This window comes from Periplaneta americana, chromosome 1 (genome assembly GCF_040183065.1).
Source record: "Periplaneta americana isolate PAMFEO1 chromosome 1, P.americana_PAMFEO1_priV1, whole genome shotgun sequence".
Taxonomy (NCBI): Eukaryota; Metazoa; Arthropoda; class Insecta; order Blattodea; family Blattidae; genus Periplaneta; species Periplaneta americana.
In genome coordinates this window covers 789,550-812,239 of record NC_091117.1, presented here as the reverse complement: position 1 = coordinate 812,239, position 22,690 = coordinate 789,550, and the positions used below count along the sequence as shown (strand labels likewise).

The 22,690-nt window shown below is 38.4% G+C and overlaps 1 protein-coding gene across 1 annotated transcript in view; it reads right to left on the bottom strand.

Annotated features, from left to right (window-relative positions):
• LOC138708879 (collagen alpha-1(I) chain-like) overlaps positions 1 to 21,534 on the bottom strand; it is a 41,567-nt gene extending 20,033 nt beyond the window's left edge. Inside the window, exon 1 of the mRNA XM_069839156.1 lies at positions 21,452 to 21,534. Coding sequence (XP_069695257.1) covers positions 21,452 to 21,478 — 27 coding nt within the window. The 5' untranslated portion in view covers positions 21,479 to 21,534. The remainder of the gene's footprint in view (positions 1 to 21,451) is intronic.
• Between the last annotated feature and the right edge of the window lie 1,156 nt (positions 21,535 to 22,690).

Sequence of the window (22,690 nt, the reverse complement as noted above, 5' to 3'; positions counted from 1 at the left end):
AGACGTTTCTCAATTGTTATTTTGTTTACAAATTCTCAATAATTTCTGTTCCAACAACATGTAAAAAATAATTATTAATTTATTTTCTCTCAAGATAAAATACCACAAAACGTTGTACAATACACGATCGTTACAAGAATTCAACATGCTCACTCGCTTATTTAAATTCATGCTCGCATGTTAAGTTCTACATAACGGTCTTGTAACGTAAATAACTACCGCTGTGCTACGACTAGAGGATAAACAATGATGACGTAATTATTATACATTTTGATGCGATACGTTAACTGGTCCGATGGACTGTGCTAGATGAGCGCATACGAAGCTGGCCAACATGTTTCGAGTTACAAGTAGGCCTAGGTTATTTTACGACGCTGTATCAACATCTCAGGTTATTAATTTTAGCGTCTGAATGAGATGAAGGTGATAATGCCGGTGAAATGAGTCCGGGGTCCAGCACCGAAAGTTACCCAGCATTTGCTCAAATTGGGTTGAGGGAAAACCCAACATGTTTCCATGATATTCACTTACCGTTTATAGTATTTTTTTTAAATTTATTCAGAAACACACTTTTATTTTAATTGATCAAAGTATAAATTGCATCGAGACAATTATTGTTCTACGATATAGCCGGTTTTCAATAATAATAATAATAATAATAATAATAATAATAATAATAATAATAATAATAATAATAATAATAATAATAATCCCGCTGATAGGAGTGGTTGTGTCACAGACCGTGAATGTGAACCAAATTCGACTTTCAAAATAACTTCCAAAGGGGTTAGAGAGAGAATAACGAAATTAAAAAATCGAAAGTCTCGAGGACCAGATAGTATTGCTACAGAGATTCTTAAATTAGGTTCCGAGGCCATAATTCCATACTTAATGCGTATATTTCATGTTTCCATAAACAATGCAGCTATTCCATGTGACTGGAAATCAGCTATAGTGGTACCCATACATAAAGGTGGAAATAAATTAGATGTCGGAAACTACAGACCGATTAGCCTTGCATCTGTCGTATGTAAAGTCATGGAGCATTTGATATCGGATTATATTCGTCATGTTCTAAATGCGAAAGACTGGTTTTACAACCGCCAGCATGGTTTTAGGGAAGGCTTCTCATGTGATAGTCAAATTACGTCGCTGGTTCAGGATCTAGCTGAAGAGGTAGATAGAGGCGGAAGAATCGATGCAGTTGTGATTGACTTTTCGAAATCATTTGATTTGGTGCCACATGACATATTAATAGATAAGTTAAGTAGGCTAGGAATAGATAAAAGAGTGGTGCTATGGATCCAAGAATTCTTAAAAGGTAGAACCCAGAGAGTTAGAGTAGGTCATGAAATATCGGAAATTGGAAATATAAGTTCAGGGGTGCCACAGGGCAGCGTTCTGGGTCCATTACTCTTTATAATATACGTAAATGACCTATGCCAGAATATTACATCAAATGTGAGGCTATTTGCAGATGACTGCATTATCTATAGAAAGATTAGAAATAATTCAGATGTAGATGCTATTCAAACAGACTTAAATAAAATTTATAACTGGGCGTTAAAGCATAGGATGGAAATAAATGGTTCTAAAAGTAAATCTATAACATTTTGTAAAACCCGAGAGCAAACTAGTCTTAATTACGAATTCAGTGGTGTTGTAATTCCGCAAGAACAATGTTGTAAATACCTGGGAGTGTATTTAAACTCCAAACTTTCTTGGGGAGAGCATGTTGATAATGTTACAGGCAAAGCATGGGGGGCACTTCACTTTATTATGAGAATCTTGAGAAAGGCTAGCCCCAAATCGAGGGAAATAGCATATCTAACATTAGTGCGACCGTTAATGGAATACGGAACTACGTGTTGGGATCCCTATAGAATATATCAGATAAATTCCTTAGAAAGAATCCAGTATAGGGCAGCTAAATTTGTTAAAGGTAAAAGAGAAGATGGGAACGATACGATAAAAGAACTTAAATGGGAAACTTTGGAAAACAGACGTAGGAAAACTAGAATAACATCATTGTATAGAGCACATCTAGGTCAGAAAGCATGGGTAGAAAAGCCAACGTACTATGGTAGGAACGATCATGATTTTAAAATCAAATGTAGGAAACAGAAAACGGATGTAGGTAAATTCTCATTTTTAAATAGAACTATAAATGATTGGAATGACTTACCTGCAGCGGTCTTTGAGGGCTGTCCTTCCTTAAGGAGATTCAAGAATAATTTAAAGAGTTGTGTATAAAGTGAAAATTAAAATTAAGGTGACATTCAACATTTAATTTTTTAAGGTGACATGTATTTATCTAGCCTGACGAGTTTACTTCCTTGGTTTGAATTGTAAATTATTTAAAAATAGCGTGTAAGAGGGCCTTAGACTAGAAATGTTTAGTTTAAATGTAGTTCTGTTTATAAGTATGCATAAGGGTGTAATTATTTGACTTATTTGAACTGTTGTATCAGTGAAGCGAGGTGAGTCAGTGAAGTTATGGTTTTACAGTGCAGTGAACAGTTCCGATCAGTGATAATTTATAGCGTCAATGAAATGTGTTCTATAGTGTCAGTGAAATGTGTTACAGAGTGTCAGTGAAATGTGTGCTAAAGTGTCAGTGAAATGCGTCATAGTGCCACTACAGGGAATGAGATGAGAGTAAAGTGAAAGACTATTGAAACTTATGTAGGACCTATAGATAATTATGTAGGTTGTGTTGTAAAATTAGGTGTTTTATTTTATGTTTTATTATTATTGTGTTAAATTGTATTGTGTATAAAATTGTATATGTGTTGTAAATTGTATTATGTATTGTAAATTTTATTGTGTATAGCTTATCATTTTAACTGTGTATTGTTAATATTGTATATACCACTGCCACCGGGTGCTTGCCCACTTGCAGTGTAAATAAATACATACATACATACATATAAGCATGCAAATCAAGCTTACAGGTATAACTCTCTGTAGTTGGGAGAGCGTTGGTACGTTTAACCAAAAGTCTCGGGTTCGATACCCGGCCCCGGAACAATTTTTCCCTCGAAATTATATAAGCATCATCATTTGAGTCCACACCTGTGGAATAACGGTTAGCGAAACCAGGTGGCCCGGGTTCGATTCCCGGTCGGGGCAAGTTACCTGGTTGAGGTTTTTCCTCAGTCCAATATGAGCAAATGCTGGGTAACTTTCGGTGCTGGACCCCGGACTCATTTCACGGCATTATCACCTTCATCTCATTCAGACGATAAATAACCTAAGATGTTGATTAAGTGTCGTAAAATAACCAACTAAAATAAAATAAATAAATAAATAAAAATCATCATTTGAATCTGAGATGGTCGCGTATTGGTGTGCATTAACTGAGGTTATGTTGGTCAGCTCTTATGCGGTTTGTATTGTTCAGATTTTTTTAAAATTTCATTTAGCCTAATTGTTATTGGTTCCGCACAATCTGCCGCGTGTCCACACATACAGACTGACCCAGTAGAAACGAATGATTCTAATGAAAACAGTACTCTAAACGCACCATTCATCGTTAATTAATACGTGACGAGCATTTACCGATGAATTACAACATGTGCTGCGACCATGTATGGGGCTATACCTACTACTGCTATGCGGAGTGAGGGTCAGTGTATGGGACCGATGGGTTTGAAAGCCAACTGCTGGGAAGGATAATTCGCTAACCACACAATACCCCGTATGATCCTTCACGCCTGCTGATGCTAATGATCGTGAGGCCAACACCGCCTGGCTGGTCTTCACCTCCATGAACTCGCGCAACGAATGTTTTCATGAAGTGGAAATTCCCTCCCGCCCCCATATCTTAACTTAGTTTACTTACACTCCTGTTACACCTGTAGGCAAGATCAGTTTCGATCTAAACGACTTACCGTACTTTTTGTAAGAAATACATCGAAAAGAAAATTGTTAAGACGAGTTTGTGAGTTATTGCCATTTAGCCTGGATAAAAAGGCGCGTCCTCAGGTTGCGGATCGAGGAGACGGCCTCCAGATATGGAGGGTAGCTGCGAATATATTGACTAAGCAGTCGTGGACAGTCGATAAGGGGTGGTCCTCCAGCTTGGGGGTTGGGCGAAGGGCTAACAACCCATCACCGTAAAAAACAGCTTGTTACGAATCCCTACAATAAGACATTAAATCCAGATGTTTGAGATGGGCAGGGCATGTAGCACGTATGGGCGAATCCAGAAATGCATATGGAGTGTTAGTTGGGAGACCGGAGGGAAAAAGACCTTTAGGGAGGCCGAGACGTAGAAGGGAGGATAATATTAAGATGGATTTGAGGGATATGATGATAGAGACTGGATTAATCTTGCACAGGATAGGGACCGATGGCGGGCTTATGTGAGGGCGGCAATGAACCTTCGGGTTCCTTAAAAGCCATTTGTAAGTAAGTAAGTAAGCCTGGATAAAAAATGACGATCTACTATGTATTGTTATTTCCATTAAGTATGATAATATTTCGTGGCTAAATACTGAATAGGAACAGTAAGTTTTTCTTGGGGTAAATCGCTGTACACGCCGATAACAGCCCTTTGACGTCAAGATGCTGGAAAAGTGTACACCGCGAAATTAATTTGCAGTAACTTCAGAATTGGACACGTGCGAATGAGGCGGAGGCGGGGCTCATCCATCACGTTGTCATCGCGCCGCCACGTGCCGCGCGTCATCTCGCATCAGAAGTGGAGGAAAGGCTCCGGTCAGAATAATCATCCATGAGACGAAAGAATAATGTTCAAACTGATCAGGAAGAGAAAAAGATAGCCTACTGAAGAAATGCTGAACTGGAGAAAATATCACATGATAGACGACATTAAGACATATGCGGAAACTAAGAGGAAGGGGGAAAATAGGGAAGATTAAAGAATGCTGGGTTTGCAGTGAACGACCTGCCCTTGGACAGTGAGATTCCCGAGCGAGCTGAACTTCACCATCCTCAAGACTTTCTCCCCCCTCGGGCAACCAGTCGGTCGGTGGCTCGACTTCGCAAAATCGACTCGTGTGAAGCTGCAAACACTTAATTTCGAGATTCCATGTTTCCGGCCCTTTGTCTGTTGCACAGCGATTTCTCCTGAACCAATACTAATTTATTATACTTAAATCTGCTTGAATTTTAGGATTCGCAGATGAAGTGGATTATCTTACTTCTTAGATTAAATGTATTTATGCGTAAGCTTATCTGGCTACCCGGGAGCGCAGCAAATGATGTAATGTAGGCAATTCAAGAAAATAAAGTAGAACAGCGACATAATTAGGTCGTGTGACATCACCCCGTGACACCGACTGCAGTGGCAGCACTGTCGCGTGCCCGTAAAGCAACCCGTCACGCAGCTCGGAGTTCGATGTTGGTTTATTGTTAAGGAAATGCCGTATAACTCGCATTAATAAAACTGTCACACTGGATTTCCAACTCACAACACAATTCAGTCGTGCAACATGTTTCAGAATACAACCTGCGACGACAGGAATACTAAAGCCACGCTCAGGAACCCCAAACAGAGACCTTTGCTAAACCACCGGACTCTCCCAATTCCACTTTCTGTCTAGTGAAAAATCCATTGTGATAAGCAGCAGAGTTTTGTGGACTGTCTGGCCGGAAAATACACAGGCTGTGGACACAACCGTAGCTATAAAATGGCGGTCCCTTGTATGAAAGAGGATTGTTATCCTTACGAAAATTTAAGAGTTAACTTAAGCAAACGTTGCCGTCAAATGAAAAATCACATCATTCAGGATGGGAAGATTAAAATGACTGCACAGACAGTTGGTCACCATGGAAACATAACGAGTCATTTCATCATAACTGTTCTGCTGTGTATTTCAGCGCTATATGATTGTCTGTTATTTTAAAATAACGTAAGCATAAGTTAAACTTGAACGTTTGAACCTTGCAAAGTTTCACGATATCGTATAGCGGTAATGGTAATGTTAATGTTAGTGTTTATGAAAGTAATTGTGAATGACCTCATTAAATAACGCGAACTCAACTTCTGTGTTTATGTTGGTTTAACTTCCGCTGTGCCAGTTTTTATTGCATTGCAAATCAGCAGAAGGTGAACAGAGAACGAACAGTAAAATATCGAGTACAAAGCAGCAGAGACGAGCTTTTACTACCAATAAGGGACTGCGTAAGTATAGATATCAGCAATTAAAATTTATACATGTATCCTATTCGAATAGGCCTACGCCGATTTCTAACATCAAGTTCATCCAGCATCTTCGATAGCTTACGAGATGTAGGCTACGAGCCCTGGGTTTGTCTCAACAGCTGCCAGATATCTGTAGGCTGCGTCGTTAACCCTTCAATGACAGAACTCTGTTTATCACATCTCTTCGGAGAATGCGAATGTGAACTAATAAGGTTAAGATATTATAGCAGACCTACTCTACAATTTTTGGCACGCCTACATGGAAACTGCTGTTTTTCATAACGCATGATTGGTTAGAAATTTCTTCTTTGCTGTCAATATTGCCTACTGAAGTAAACGAAACAGTAGTTCAAAACTTGTTAGATTCGTCATTATAATACAGAAAATTTTATTTTTGTCATTAGAGGGTGCTGAAATAGATATTTACATAACTCCTTAAGAAGCGAATCTTTACGATACCGTTAAAACGCTTTCTTAAGGAGTTACGTACAGTATTTTGTTTCATAGTATATTACTCTTCAAGGAACGACCACTCATATAAATTGAGGGAAAGAAGACAGAGGACGGACACTGGAAAGTTTTCTTTTCTCAATCGTACTATCAGGGACTGGAATGCTTTACCTGCAGACTTACTACAGGCTTTACCAACAACCAAAAATGTATTTAAAAATAGGCTTAAGGACACGGTAATTATACACAGTATTTAAAGGGTGTAAATGATATTTTGTTATTGAAGTGTTTTATCAGTGAAGAATTATGTTGTGTCAGTGAAGTGTGTTGTGTAAGTGAAACGTGTTCCTGTCACTGAAGCTTTATAGTTTATAGTGGCAGTGCAAAGCATTTGAACAGTGAAATGTTTTTGAAGTGTTAGTGAAATCAGGATAGAATCAGTGAAATGTGTCGTAGTTCCAGTGCAGTGAGTGAGTTGACAGCGAAATGAGTGTAGTGTTGAAAGGTACTTGTGCAGATATGAATATATCATACTCGTGGGTTTTAGTTCGAACTTAGGTTTAAGATACAAATTAGATTTTTAATTCAAATGTTATTTTAAGTGATCGTGCTTCATTTAATTTAGAATATTCCCTGTTGTTATTATTATTATTATTATTATTATTATTATTATAAATTATTGTTAGTATTAATTATTAGCATTATTATTAATTGTATTTTTAATTAATATGTTTATTATTGTCATTATTGATTGTAATTAGTTACCACTGCCACCGGGTATATACCCATTGCAGTGTGAATAAATAAATACAAATACAATTATTGATGTTGGAGATGCACCAAATGTAGGCAGACAATACGCTCATTACAGGGCCCATAGTTCCGGTCATCGAACAAACAGTTGACGAGCTGGAGAATTGTTGCGAATAATAAAATTATGACGGCAGGTTTGAGTGATGGATGTGAGATTTCAAAAGAGGTATTAAATGTAATGAAATTGTAACAATGAAAATTATGCAAGATATTTAACAAACAGTGTAACTGAGGTGAAATAAATATTTATATAAGTAAATTAATTAAATTTAGTTAGGGAGTTAAAACCGACTGACAGAAATACCATACGTAGCCTATCTTTAATTTATTGACTTCAATTACTCAAGCTGTATAACGCACTCCGATCGATAATGAAGATTTGCTATGTTACGTTATTATTTTTAAATATTATATGTTGAAGCTATAGTTGTGATTATAGGAATAACATCCAATAACATAGACTCGTCCAAAAAAGTATGCCAAAGTTAGAATTTATTAATTATTTTGAGGAACATCGTTTGACTTATGACAATGCGTAAAATAAAAATTATATCATATAGGCCTATACATAATGTAAAATGAATATAGAAACAGAAAATAATGCCACAACACAAGGAAAAGGCTAATAATATTGAGTCTTCTTAAACTAGGTTTATCACGGTGTATTCATATGTTGGTAGACCTGGAGTCCGGAAAGTAACTATAACGTAAAGTTCCACTTTCCGTACTGGTTTGGAGTGCGGAAAGAAGTAAAATTCGATATAATATGAAAGAAGAGTTCCTAAATCATTGGAAAGCTGAAAGAAATTGCCATCGAAAAATAGTAAAAAGTCGCCAGATTTAGCGACAAAGTCATTAAATTGGCAACACTGTTTGCTGAACGCATACGGCAGAAACACTTTTCCGCACGAATAGTACGAGTAATATAAACATTATGAAAACTCTCACGTCACAATATGAACACAGAAATTATAGTCAATGCCTCCTAGTCTACCAAAAATGTTAACAGATAATTTTATTTATTTAGATAACAGAACTAATAATATACAAACAACTTCGTGACGTTTACCTAGACCTATAAAGACAGTATAGGCTAATATTGATAGACTGTGACTCATAGTCTACAGAAATCTGAATAGTCCGTGATTTATTGAATAAGTTAATCAATTTACATAGAATTTCCATGCGATTGTGGAAAAGATATTGTACGTAACGAGTAGGCCTACGAAACTGTCTTTCGCGCACTCTGTTGGAAAACGCCTCACTCGTGCAGGAAGGTAGACTATCACTTTCTGTCCTAGTTACATAAATTATCATTTTTCCTGCGAGTTCCTTTTCTGTTATTTTATTGAGATTATAACGTAAATTAGAATCTTGTATCTTATGCGGCACTTTGTCAATTTAAGGATTCTACAGGTGTCCACAGCAGTACTTCACAGTAATCTGTTCTCGTTTGACAGCCCAGAGAAAAATACGCTAACCACTACACCGCAGAGAATTGTACAGAACAGGAAGAGTTCATAATTTTGAGTCTCGCCGAATATCTCCACAGAAATTGATTTTGTAGAATTACGAGTAGTGGAATTAATACGTCGGCAGATGACGTCACGCTCGTCTCGCGTGCCGGGCCGCAGTTCGGCGCCAGGAGGCGCTTCGTGTCAGCCTCCGCACGACGCAGGACTCCCGCGAGTACTTCGTGAGGCCACTCAGCGCGAAGACAGAATCGCACCTTAGCTGTTTGAGTACTGCTCAGAGTTGAGTAAGTTATTTTTTAAAAGCAATTTAATTGCAGGTAATTGTTTACCTCAAAAGTACGGCAACAAGTACGATTACTGTTGCTGTGCTCAAAGGACTGAGTTACTTTTTTATTATTGTGTTGCGATGCCATCCTCGACCCTAGATATTGAAATGAATGATCGGAAGTCACGTGACTGCAGTAGGCCTATAAGCATTATTTCGGATAACCTTTTAAAATAAAAAGTGTAGATATAACTTATGAACTGGCAAGACGTGAATGCTGTGAAGTGTAATTCGGATGTTTCCAAGGAAGATTTTAGGCTATGCTGCGACCTGAGGGATGAGTTGGAGTCGTTAATAACGGCCAGCCATCATAACAAAAAAGCAACGTAAACAAAGCTAGTATCGTTCCGCGATAGTCTGCTCTGATTGGTAGATTGCTGCAGTGGTACTATTTGCGGTACAGTCAGCCACAACGCCAATCTAATTATTACGTTGTATTGGACGTCATGCAGTCCGCTTCTGTTTGAAAAGTATTACAATACATTAAATTGTAGGAAATTCAATTTGATATTTAATACCGTAACAAGAAATGTTTTATTCCTGTAACAATATCTTCGCCTCACGCCACTGCCTGTTGGTTTATTCATATATTAATATGAATAGAAGGCTTGTCACAAAATGTACCAAATGCAAAACTTACCTATCTTCTATTCGCTGCTACTTTTACGAAGAAGGCTTACTCCCAAATCAGAATCACTGGAAGAAGAGTCGTTTCCAATGTTAATAATCAAACTGTCCACCACGGACCATGTCCATGGTTCATCCCGCTCCTCTGATATGTTGCACAGAGTGGATCTCCCGCACCTCGCATAATTTCAACGCTGTGTTATGTCGGCCACGTGACTTCACGCCAACTCCTTGGTATGTAGCTGGCTATGATAAGGGGGAAGTCTTAACACACACATTCCCGATTTATTTGCCAGATCAACCATGACGTATTTGTTGCACTTTGGTCTGCGAGGTTTTGAGCTGTTTTCAAGAGCTCAACTTTCACATCAGTAATCACGTTTTTTATGTGAGCCAGTCTGTTTACGCCATGAGGATTTGGTCGGCGGGAGAATCGTACGTTATGATACGGCACGTTACCCATAACAAAGTCGACCTGGTATAGCGCTGGCCTTCTATGCCCAAGGTTGCGGGTTCGATCCCGGGCCAGGTCGATGGAATTTAAGTGTGCATAAATGCGACAGGCTCATGTCAGTAGATTTACTGGCATGTAAAAGAACTCCCGCGGGACAAAATTCCGGCACATCCGGCGACGCTGATATAACCTCTGCAGTTGCGAGCGTCGTTAAATAAAACATAACATAACCCGAGACAAATTATACTACCCGGCTCCAGCTTAGCCAAAATATGTTTGAATACATCTCCAATTCTTAGTGGTACTTAACGGTCTTCTTAGATCCAAACATTACAAGGCCTCCATCACAAACTCTGTATCACTGACCATACGATTTCCCCTACCAGTTGGATTTTTTAGACCAGCCTGTGTGTATCCCTCCGCACTCGCAGTGGTGTGGTCCTCATTCACCAAGTTTCGTCGAGGTAGCCTAATATATTTTACGATTTTCTGCCCTGTAATTCCGTATTGCCGTCAAATAACCTCGTGTCCATGAAACAGTATCATCCCTGTCGATAATTATATTTACAGTTTCTTTGTATTAAAGAAAAACCTATACCCAACAATAATAAAATTTATGAAATGTCGCACGTTTATAATCCGGCAAATCAGGGTCATTGTTAACGGCTTGGAGGAAATTTGTCTGAAGTTCTGCACACTTTAAGAATTCATGACATTTTCCTAGGACACTTTCCTCTCTTTTCCTCTTCTTTCCAGGTGTTGCCAACTTCCCTATTTTTTTAAGTTCATCCCGACCTTCATAAATGCTGCTTCCAGTAAACTCCGAGGTCAGCTTCCTTATTTCCCTTACTGATATTCTTCTCTACACATTCAGCACTACTCTCTTTCCCCACTTCTAACGGTGATAATATCACTCGTTCTGCTATGTCACTGTGACTGGCTCAGCTACAATCACACAGTAAGCGATACAACACGTGATGCACTACCGGTGCTGTAGTAGGGCCGGTACGCCGCCCGTACCGCCTAAAATAAAAAGTTGCTGTTATCGTACCGGCAAAAAAATATAGACTCGAAAATATATTAATTATGTTTAACTACTTTGAAATGGGCTATGTTAGCTATTTGAAAAATATTTTGATTTTGATATCTGGGTTAAAGGTAACGGCGGGCATCTCATATCCTTTGCTTAAACGCTTGTCCATTCACTTCAGAAGCAGTTGTGAAATTGTGAAGTTCATTTCAAGCTTGCATATTTGTACAAGTAATTAACACTAACTTTATGGCATGGTGCCTCAAGAAATCTGCTACACTGATTCGCTAATTTCAAAACTTGTGTAGATGTCTTCGCATTACACTAATCTTATGGTGTGGTGCCTCAAGGATTCTGATGCAGTGATTCGCTGATTTTGAAACTCGCTCAGGCGTAATGCTAGCAGCGATATATAACTCTAGCAGCTTGCTAGAGCAGGAAAATATTAATTTTCGTGCATTCATGAATCTTGAATATTCCAAAAGAAAAGAAGCAGAACGTAGTGTTCACGAGGAAAAATGATAGTGACAGATATCAGATATACAAAATATCCCAGAACACAACGAGACTTAGATTTGGAGGGTGGCTGTTTGTTTAGAAGCTGTTTTGGAGTCAGACGAAGTAAGTGAAAATTTAAAAGTTCTACCAACAGATTTTCCAAAATGTTGGTCAGAAGGACAATGCGATTGTCTATTTTAAGAAAGAAAACAAGCTGGTTGATTGTATGACATGGAAAAATGTAGTTGTTCTACGTGTGTTCAAGTTTGTAAGCTGGGCTTAAGTCCATGCTTAAAATCACTCAAAGAGTGGATCGATTGTGACATTAAGGAAAAACAGTAAAATAATCTGCGGATAAAGACACGAATACATTAAACATAAATCACTACTGCTCATACAATATCAGAACAGATTAACAAGTTCTTGTAGGCTTTTGTTCCTAAAAAGTGTTGGGCCACCAGTGTCAGCGTTTAATTTCTTGCCTTGTGTGCGATTTGAAAAGAGGTCTGCATGACGAAGAAGTAACCTTGGAAAAGAAATGCAGTATGAGTCCACATAGTCTTGTCTGATTTCAACAGCACCGCCTAAAGTTTATTTCCAATTACAACACTGGGTACTACTACGAACAGGTCGTGCGAACTGACTATCCGTTATAAATGCGGGAAGATGCAAATGCTCAGAATTTAAAGGCTATTATTGGTTGCAATTATTTCAGTGAATCTACCATTGTGTAAGATATTTATTTCCGTGTCACATAGTAGGAGGTATGTAAATGTATATATCTGTATGAGAACAGAGACGAAAGACGCTAAACAAAAGGGAACTATTTTCTTCGAGAGCATTGTAGGTGGTGCGGTCAGGCACTTCTAACCACGTGCTTCTATTTACGTTGCTTTTTTCTTAAGATGGAAGGATATTAGGTCTATTGTTCGTTCAGTTATCGAAATAACTTCTGACATTAGTTTTACAAATAGGCCCGAGATTCTTACAACAAAATATAATTATTACATGCGACAAAAATAGTAAGGATATTTTCGTTACTTTGTTATCGATGAAAGTAACTTCAGTTACTGGTACTTTAATATTATAGCCGCTACCAAGCCTTGCTTTGAAAAGTAACGGTTATTAATAACGGCGTTACTTGTAACATGTTACTCTGGTACTTGTTATCTATCATCCGGCATCCAGAATCAGTAACGTGCTACGCTCTAGTCTAAACATTCTACATTTTTTAAGATGAGAACAGCAGTCACAATTATAAGTAACATTTAATTATTGTATGCTCGACCATGCCGAAATGTAGTAATTATACACCTGGTAGCAGTCCTTTAATGCATGTCATTAAAGTACACCTATTCATTAAAGTTCAGGTTTTTTATTATCCTCGGATATGCAATCGAAAGACGAGGGAAACGTCACGGAGGCTGGAAATCCAATACTGTCGCAAAAGGTTATGTTCTGTTACTATAATAATTAGCGTTAATTATAAATAATATTCAAATAAATTCAATTTGTCATCTCGTTTTTTAATTCTAAATCAATTTCCAGGTTATATATTCTCTGCATTACATCAAGGTCAATGACATTATTGTTCCTCGGAAAAAATCAATACTTTCGCGTCTGCGCACATCTCACAATTTCGAGCTATGAACAAGGTCACTTCCGATCTTCTGTCAGATACAAATAAAAATGAATATTTCTGAATAATTTCAAGTTAGAAATATGGTCGAGCATAAAAAGTCGTATGAAACTTGCCTATAATGGTAATTAAGACGCTCGTATGAAAATTATGAAACTCGCTTGCGCTCGTTTCATAAACAAACATACTTGCGTCTTAATTACTATCATTATAGGCTCGTTGCATGATGTACTATTAACTCACAGTGTACTTGAACCTCTGATTGTTTGTATGCATCTGGAGTCTGATTAGTGTAGTATGTAGCTAATCGGCGATGTATGCAATGGAGGGAGAAAGGAACTGGCCACCATACCCCATTATCTCCTGGCTTAGTTGCCTCATAAGTGTGGTGCCTCAGACTTGTCTTCGGACGGCACACTGTACTTGAAGCGGTTCGGACTCTGTAATCCGGAGTCAGTGGCTCGAAGCTGCTCATTTCCTATATCGGCAGAATTCGTGTTAAGGAATCATACAGCGTTTAGTTTAATAACGATAGTGCTTGTCTTTATTTGCAGAGTGAAGATTGTATGTTAGTAGTCGCTATCCCTTCACATCAGGTTATTCACAGTGCTCGAGCCTGCAGGATTCGCGTGAATACATCTGTAAGTTCGGTCCAGCACCAGAAAGTGGACCGACACATTTTCAGGCCGGTTTTGTCGCGCCTGTAACTTAAACTACACGCCATATTCCAATGAAGTAAGACAAAAGATCAATGTATCCAACATGACATTCAGTTGGAGAGAGTGACGTCATATAACAATATGAAGGAGGAGAAATTTGAGGCGCGAATTAGTCGCGCGGAACCGAGGCGAAGCGATGGAACGTTCACAGTGGTGTCAAACGATTCGTAATGAACCAGACTACACTCTGAATTGAACAAAAATCAGCAGTCGACAAGTTAAAAGGTTTAACTATAAACCCAAAATGATTAAAAGCACAATTTGCAATTATATTTCTAATCTACAAAAAAAATTACAATTAAATCCAATTTCAAATAACAATCCAATAATAAATATAAATGTCAAAAATCAGCAGTCGACAAGTTAAATTAGAAAAAATCGCGAGTGAAATTGATTGAAGAGTGAAAATTCATAATGTCGAGGGAAATGCAGCGCAAATGGGAGCGGGCATGTAAGCAATGGATACCAAACGATAGAGCACGATGGTTACTATAGCAACCGACATGTTTACTTTGAATTCATACAACATGGCTGCTCCCAGGAGTCCGAGCAGAGCAAAGATGTAGCCTGCCGGGTTTTCAGAGTATCTGGAAAGAAGATCTGTTGGTTGTCGCTGCTGACGTTCAATTCTACCCACGCACAAAACTTGTGGCTGTGAAATACAGCTAAGCACTCCTGCTACAGCCTGCCCCGATTTCTTTTCACTAGGAACGAAAATCGCAGAGTTATTTAAAAGATAAAAAGGCATGTTGTATCTTTCTTGAATTCATAGTAATATTGATAACAAAGCAAAGTAGGCCTCTAATTTTCTGGTTTCGTTAATTAATGCAATGCAATGGGTGTATGCTTTACCTGTTTGTTGGAATTTGTTATTTTCATATAAAAGTTAGCCCTAAAATTAATTATTTTTGGAACTCTCTATTCGTTCCTAATTCCTCAATTTAGGCCTAGTATCAAATTCTACAGAGAATTGAATATTTATGTGCAGAAATACTTCTACTCTACTCCAGCACAGAAGACTCACCAATTTCCTGGTCGCTCTTCGTTAAAGGATGAGTGGTCGCTAGTTCATTGTGATGCGCGGGTAGTTAAGATCCAATAAAAAGCGCAATTGTTTTCACAGTGAAAGCCTTTGAGACGAGGGACACGTTTCTACCTAATGGAGGAATGCAATAATTAATATTAGTCGTGACTGACCACGTTTGGAGTGTGCTGACTGTTTCACAGAATTAGCCTAATTTATTTCCACGCTCACACTTCGCATTGATTGTTGAATCTGGTTGATGGTAAACGGGAAGTGTAGACATTTATGAGCATGCGTCCTGTTTGTTTCTTCGTATATTTATTTGTCCCTCCGCGTGATTATGTCGAAACGTGACAGTTACTTTACGGAGCCTTTTTTAAACAGTTGTATGGGTATAATATCACGTGGGAATCCAATTCCAAACAGCAAATGTTTTCAGGAAATAGCTAAGACAAGCCTTTACAGTGGGGGAACCGTGACGTGACATAACTCCCCGGACGGGCAGTACATTACTGCTGTCTTGTTCTTCACAAGTTTTTATTGTAGTGGGTTATTTTACGACGCTTTATCAACATCTAAGGTTATTTAGCGTCTGAATGTGATGAAGGTGATAATGCCGGTGAAATGGGTCCGAGGTCCAGCACCGAAAGTTACCCAGCATTTGCTCACATTGGGTTGAGGGAAAACCCCGGAAAAACCTCAACCAGGAAACTTGCCCCGACCGGGAATTGAACCCGGGACACCTGGTTTCACGGCCAAACGCGCTGACCGTTACTCCACAGGTGTGGACTCTTCACAAGTATAGCCTATATTTAGCCTTTTGTATAAGTTACTTATATGCATGTAAAACGACATATTTAGGCTACTTTTTCACTCGCTCAAATAGTTTTTCCATAAGTGTCTCACGTGAAGTTTTATGAATGATCGTACTGACTATATGCACGGTACCAGTCACCAACATTTGACGTAAGCTTAATGGAAGGATGCTGAATTATCTGACAACGGAACAGCAACCGTGGCGAGGGAGTTCTGTTGGACAAATACGTTGCTGTGTACCAAACACTCCGCATCTCTTCGTCCTCGGATCGAGGACCGTGGATTGCAACGTAACGTTTCATTTCGTAATGTGAAACAATTTTTCTAAAAGTGTCTGCACTAGTTGAGAAAATATTAAGTTTTCTTAACAATTGAGAGATTATTTTATTTCAATAACAATAATTTTTAAATGTGAATATCTTTTAATTCTTTCGAGATAATTAATTTAGAAGTGAATACCATTTTGTTTATGAAGTCTTTTTTTATTTTGATAATGCAGGTAACGTTACCTTCAGTATTATTGTTTTGGTACAATGTACCACCCTTATGATTAATAAAAATGTAATTAGGCTATGTTCGAAATCCAAACGTATTACAGTACAAAATAAATAACGAATTTAATCTCATGCGTTAATGTTAAAAGTGATCACAAAACATGTTTGTGCTCATTTGGTTGCCTGTTGCATCCTCCAAAGCCTGGACCACCGCGTAACTAGCCACGCGTCTGTAGGGAAGTAGTCACGACCTAAACCATATCTAGAAACAACTTCAAAGATTGAGTAGCTAATTCTGGTTCAGTATAGGATACCAGACTACTTCTAAAATATGTTAGTATAGGCCTACATTGACAGTCTCCACTTTAGGAATTTTAAGAAAGCATTGAAAGTTTTAGTTATATTAATGTAGCATTATTTTTACAGAAAGGATAAATAATTCATAAGATTTTTCCTCTGCACTCCCTACCTTCTAACTATATCTAATAAAATTAGGCAGCTTTCATGTATTATGTAAACTTAAATTGATGCTGAAGAAAAATGTGAGTTATTGTTTTTTAAGTCTTACATTAAGAGTGCTTCCGGGACTGAAAATACTCGTGAAATAATTAATTGTAAGTTAAATGTCTTTGATTAATTATGCGGCATTTCATGCACTTCAAAGATAACGTATGTGAATACCTACAAAGGACGCTAGTTTGAGAAAATCTCGTTTAAATATTGAACTTGAATTTCACAAAGGTAGCCACGAAATGATAAGGTGTATGTACAGAACAAGAATAAAACAGCCACACACACAACAAATATTAATGTTACCAAAATCAAAATGCGAAGACGTTACTTTAAGGCGCTCACATGATATTAACTTCAGCTTCACAGAGTTCCGGTTCAGAAAGATTGAACTACGTAATAACAAATGACTGCTCGGGCCGTTACCTGAACAGTTGCCGGCGGGCTCGGGGTCGCGACTGAAGCGCGGCAGCGGCCTGCACCGCAACGACCGACTCTAATTACTGCAGAGCGGCTCCTGTCATTGGTCGTCGGGCGGCGGGCGTGGCCTAACTTATCATTGTTATTATATGGGCGGTCTTAATCTGATTGTTTAGTGACGTCGCATCAACTGTCCATGAGATTCTGATAGAGCGTTTACCACCGGATCACCTGACATTCAATCGAGATTTGAACTCAAGACCGTTCAAGAGTCCAGCTACTTTTCATTGCACTACTGGAACTATAAATATGACCATTTCAGCATAACGTGTGCGATGAACTTGTAGCTCTTACGACGAGGAAGAAGTAGACGAGTAGTCGAAATGTTTCTGTGATAATTGCAAACGTTTAAAACTTGCCCGCCAGCTGGTCCATTAGCGCTGTTCGTGCAGCCTAATTGAAACAAAGACATTTCTATTTAAAATAATTATTGATTAATTTTGATTTTAGTCATTATTAGCCTATAAGTAATGACATGTGATTGACTGTGGGCTAATCTTGTGTGTCCGTGACATGGAGGGACATTTTAGCAGCTGCCCAGCTGTTGACCCAAGTGTGTGTGTAGCAACTCGCTTGGCTGATCTAGTCTACAGTTTCCACACACGGATTCCCTTTGTCAGTCTTAGAAGGTCATCTGAGTTAATTTTATATTAGGCTAAGTTACTAATATTTATGAAATTTTACGGATCAAAAGTCCTTAAAACGTCCTCAGGCTAGTATAGTGCCAAATTCCCCGCTGTGCTTTTACATCCCGAAAGTAGAAACCCACTCTGAATACTTTTAAAGAAACTGTGTGGACCGCCACACAAACATGGCTCGATGATAATACTATCGAGTGATGACGTTCATTGTGTTAGGTCTACGAATAAAATTTCTCCTTGTAGTTTATTTTCTAAAACTATGATTAAATGTAGGCTATTTAAAAATGAAATCAGGATGAAAATTCCTTTTGTGGACAGTATACAAAACATTTCAAGAAGCACCGTATGATTGTACGGCATAGTAGATGGCACACACAAAAGTTTTTCGTAACAATTGCTAATACGCACAAAAGATAAAAATAATGATTGTAAGTTTATACGTTTCTCGTCTTAAATTATATATTTTTGTTTCCAAATTTAAAGGATATAAATAACTATTTTAATTATTGTTTTATAAATATTGATAATTATTATTTAGTAGTGAAAATAACCAGCAGTGTACTGGTGCGAAATTAGACCGTTGGAAAGGGAAGTTTTAAAATATTCGTCCACGTATACCAGTGAGGGTTTGTATACCTTATTTTATTTCATGGGGTGCAGTTTCATAGAAAAGACTTTGCCGACAGACCTTCTACTGCCCCCTAATAATTGGTTGTCATAAATAAATGTCTTCCTTACTGTGACGGAAATCTTGTCTTCTCCTGTCAGTAACCAATCACAACCCTCGTTCAGAAGAATTGACAGGCTCCCGTCAAATCCACGTGGAGGCAGAGTTGTCGCATCTTTTCCGAATTCCAAGAATCCCTTCATTTTCACTGCATAGTTTCTAGGGTCACCAGGATTGTGGCAACTGTGCAATGTTGGGACGAGGGGACAGGATGGAATTTTCAGAGTTGTTTGTGTAGGAAGTCATAAATCTGTAAGTGGGTGTTCAAAGGAGGCACCGAACTGCACTCCTTGAAATAAAATAAGGTATAACTAACGACAGCTTACCCTTTAACAAACGTCTCTGCCCTCGCCCGGTGTGTTGTGATGTTTAGTGACTTGACTGGAACCAAGAGCAAGCGTACATGATTGAAGAACATTTGCTAGCACGACAACATACAATATCACGACCCATTGTATTGTTAAGGAAGGAATGAAAATGTTTAACATCTGAACATCAGGTGCGACAAGATTGCAGTTGATAGTTGGCTTTGATCAGTTAAAACTCAGTAGATTGTTACATTGCATTGGTACAAGAACTAAATAGTTATTTTTAAATTTTTGTAATATGTAGGCTATTTTTACTAAGAGATTGGCAATCAATTACGAATTTTGAAGAATACTCATATACGAGCATTACAATAATATTGTAAAATATTTGTTATTGTATTTTTGCTTTAGCTTGCAATAAAAAAAGTCAGGCGCCAAAAAAAAATTGTGTTAAAAATGTAACTGAGCATCATAGAGTCGGCACACTGTTGCCTGCTTGCTTGTTGTAGAGATGCATTGCGTGAGCCGTGGCGCTCAGTTGCCATGACTACGGTTTCACACAAAATCGCGTTTGCAGCTCGCAGCCACATCAGCTGCCTGCGCGTTCGGCAACATCTCCGGCGTAGAAGTGAACGGGTTGCCTATGTCACGCGATGGGATGGGATGGCAGCTCGCGTGACCGATCTTGGGATCGGCGATAAGGACGGAATTGGCTCCATGAACTGAGAACTCTGTCACCGCGAATCGTTTGACTTCACTTTCACTATCATTGCTCACTTTGCCATGCCGGCTATTTACTCCAAAAATAATTCAGTCATATGATGTAATTGTGTGTTGCTCGTGTTCTACAGCTAAAGGCTATCAGTTATGTTTGATGTGTTTCTCATTTCATAAGTTATAGATACGTCTATATGCGTATTTCTGACTCGTCTTATGTTGTGAATGATAGTTTACTTTCTTTAAATATTATTCTACAGGCATATAAAAATGAATCACGTAAAGCACCCAATTAATAAAAACTAAATTTTTCTTTTTGGATTTAACACAAAAAGCTTTCCTGTAATCCGAAAAAGAAAGAGATCCGATATAGGCTAATTGCAAATCATATATTTGAAGCAGATGTAATGTAGGTATCTACGAAGGTGACAGAATCATTAGGCCTTTAGACTGTTGATGTCTACTAGACAATGCACTTTGTGAAGGAAGCTACATTATCCCAGCATCCTTCTTTCCTTTTCTCACATATGCATGTAGTAGGAATCTGTGAGCACGGTAATATAAAGTATGATTATGTAACTTAGACAGGACTGCAAGCGCTACTAATCGTTGAAATGAATATGACGTGCCTTACATCTGAGCTTCCAGGAACAAAGGAATTAAAGTGTTCCGATGTTTCATATTAAGCATATGCCGAATAAACTTATGGAAAACGACGTGATACCGTGTTTTCCTTTCTCCCCTTTTAAAAATTTCAGTAGGCCTAAGTGTTTTCAGTGAGACTGCATATTCTGAATTAGACAAATGACCAACAGCCTATGAGTCCCCAAGACCTTTTGCAAGGATGCAAAGTTACTCGTAATTCTCAAGTCCGCACATATTTAAACAGCGTGCTTCATCCTGACTAGCATCATTTTGACTCCCATTGGTGTTAACTTTCTAAATAATATGGATCCTGTTTGTATTTGGAACATCGCTTTTAAAACATTAAGTTGCTTCGCGAGTATTCCTGAAACGTCGTTTTATTTCTTCTCTAGCCGGATAAGTTGCAACAAGTCGTTTTCTTCGCCGATTGATATTGGCTTTCGCATGTATGAATTATTTTAGTCAACAAAGAGAACCTCTGAATTAGTGTGATGACTCAATTCAGTTGAGAATCGATAATGAAATAGTAGTGAAACGGGAAAACTGTGAAATGTTCACATCTCACACAATCTGCCGGGTTCGAACCCAAGATCCTGTCAGCTAAGCTATAGATCTAAACTTTGCATTAGAGTGAGATAGCCCTAATATTGTAGACGAAAAGTACCGAGTTGTCGCATAATGCTCGATGCTGCATAGATACAAAACTCTATCAGAATTTACCTGTGAGTAACGTTTCCGACGTGCTACGTGATAAGGTATGAGTTTGCGACGTCATGTTATGCAGGCACATCTGCAGAGACCCGACGTGCGATTTCAATGCTGTACTTCGGACTCCGCTGTCCTGGTTTCAATTCCTACTTCGCTCGAGGCGCTACTTTATAACATACCTGATTGGCACTGAAGTTGTAGGACATAATTGCACCTCCCAGACTGACGGATTGTCAACAAGCGCCGTTCCCGTGGTAACCACGCCTCCCACACCTACCGGCGACGCGCGGAACTAGTGTTGAGAGCGGCTTCGCTAGGTGGCAGATCGTCGTGCGAAGCAACAGATTGATTGCTGTGTTGTGATGTAAACCAAATGAAATCATGGGATTTGAAATGAAAATATTAGCAAGTCATAAATCTTTATTGCTGGAAGGACAGTCGAGGATGCGGAGGGAGCAGAATGTACTCGTCAAGCAACGAGGAAGAACATTTCATTACCGATAGGCTACATTCAGCGTAGAAGCGAGCGCACACTGATTAATTGAAACCTCGTTTATAGAAAGACGATATTTTTACAGAAAAACAAATACAATTATTGTGGTTATTTTAAGAACAATAAATTGTGTGGAGGAGTTTTCAATCAGAGGCAAAATTATATAATTACATAATAGGCCTAACTATTTATTATGGAATAATGAAACATCGTTTTACTCTCTAAATCGATTATTTCAAGCATCGTAAGTTTTGTGATACGACAGAGTGAGCTGAACTAATGCTTGGTCTACATCTTCTAGCCTGCATCGAGGAATGTCTTCATGAGCATGTACAGCTCGTCGTAGGATCATACAAAACCCAGGTTTTCACAAGTTTAGTAGCTATGCTGGTTCAGACTGTCTCCTAGGCTCCCTTGCATGGCTCTTTATTGTGCTTACAAACGAAAACTCAAGTCCGAAATATGAAAGCATAAAACCAGACCGGAAAGTGGATTTTACGAAGTACCGTCAGTTAGGGCCTATTGTGTGAATGCCACAAACAGAGTTTGACATCCTCGCGTAAATACATTCCTGCTGAAGGAACAATTGTTTTCGGCGAGTCATCTCAATCCACAACGATGCATATCATGCCTGACTGGATCTTGTCCCTTGTCCTGCGGTGGTCCTCCATCGTGCTGAATGCCTATACTTGGCGTTGGTTCAAAGGCTTAATCTTACCCTTCCCTACACTACATTGGTATAAAAAACATACAGTATAGAATGTCAAAAATGAAATGCTTTTGAGAATGTGTTTTCGAAAACATTTTATCAGGAAAATTAATTATTGTTTACAGCATTCAATCCAAAAAATTCAGAATTTAAAGATATCTATACACATTAGGCTATTCGAAAATATATACGGAAACCAAGAAAAATGCTGCTTCG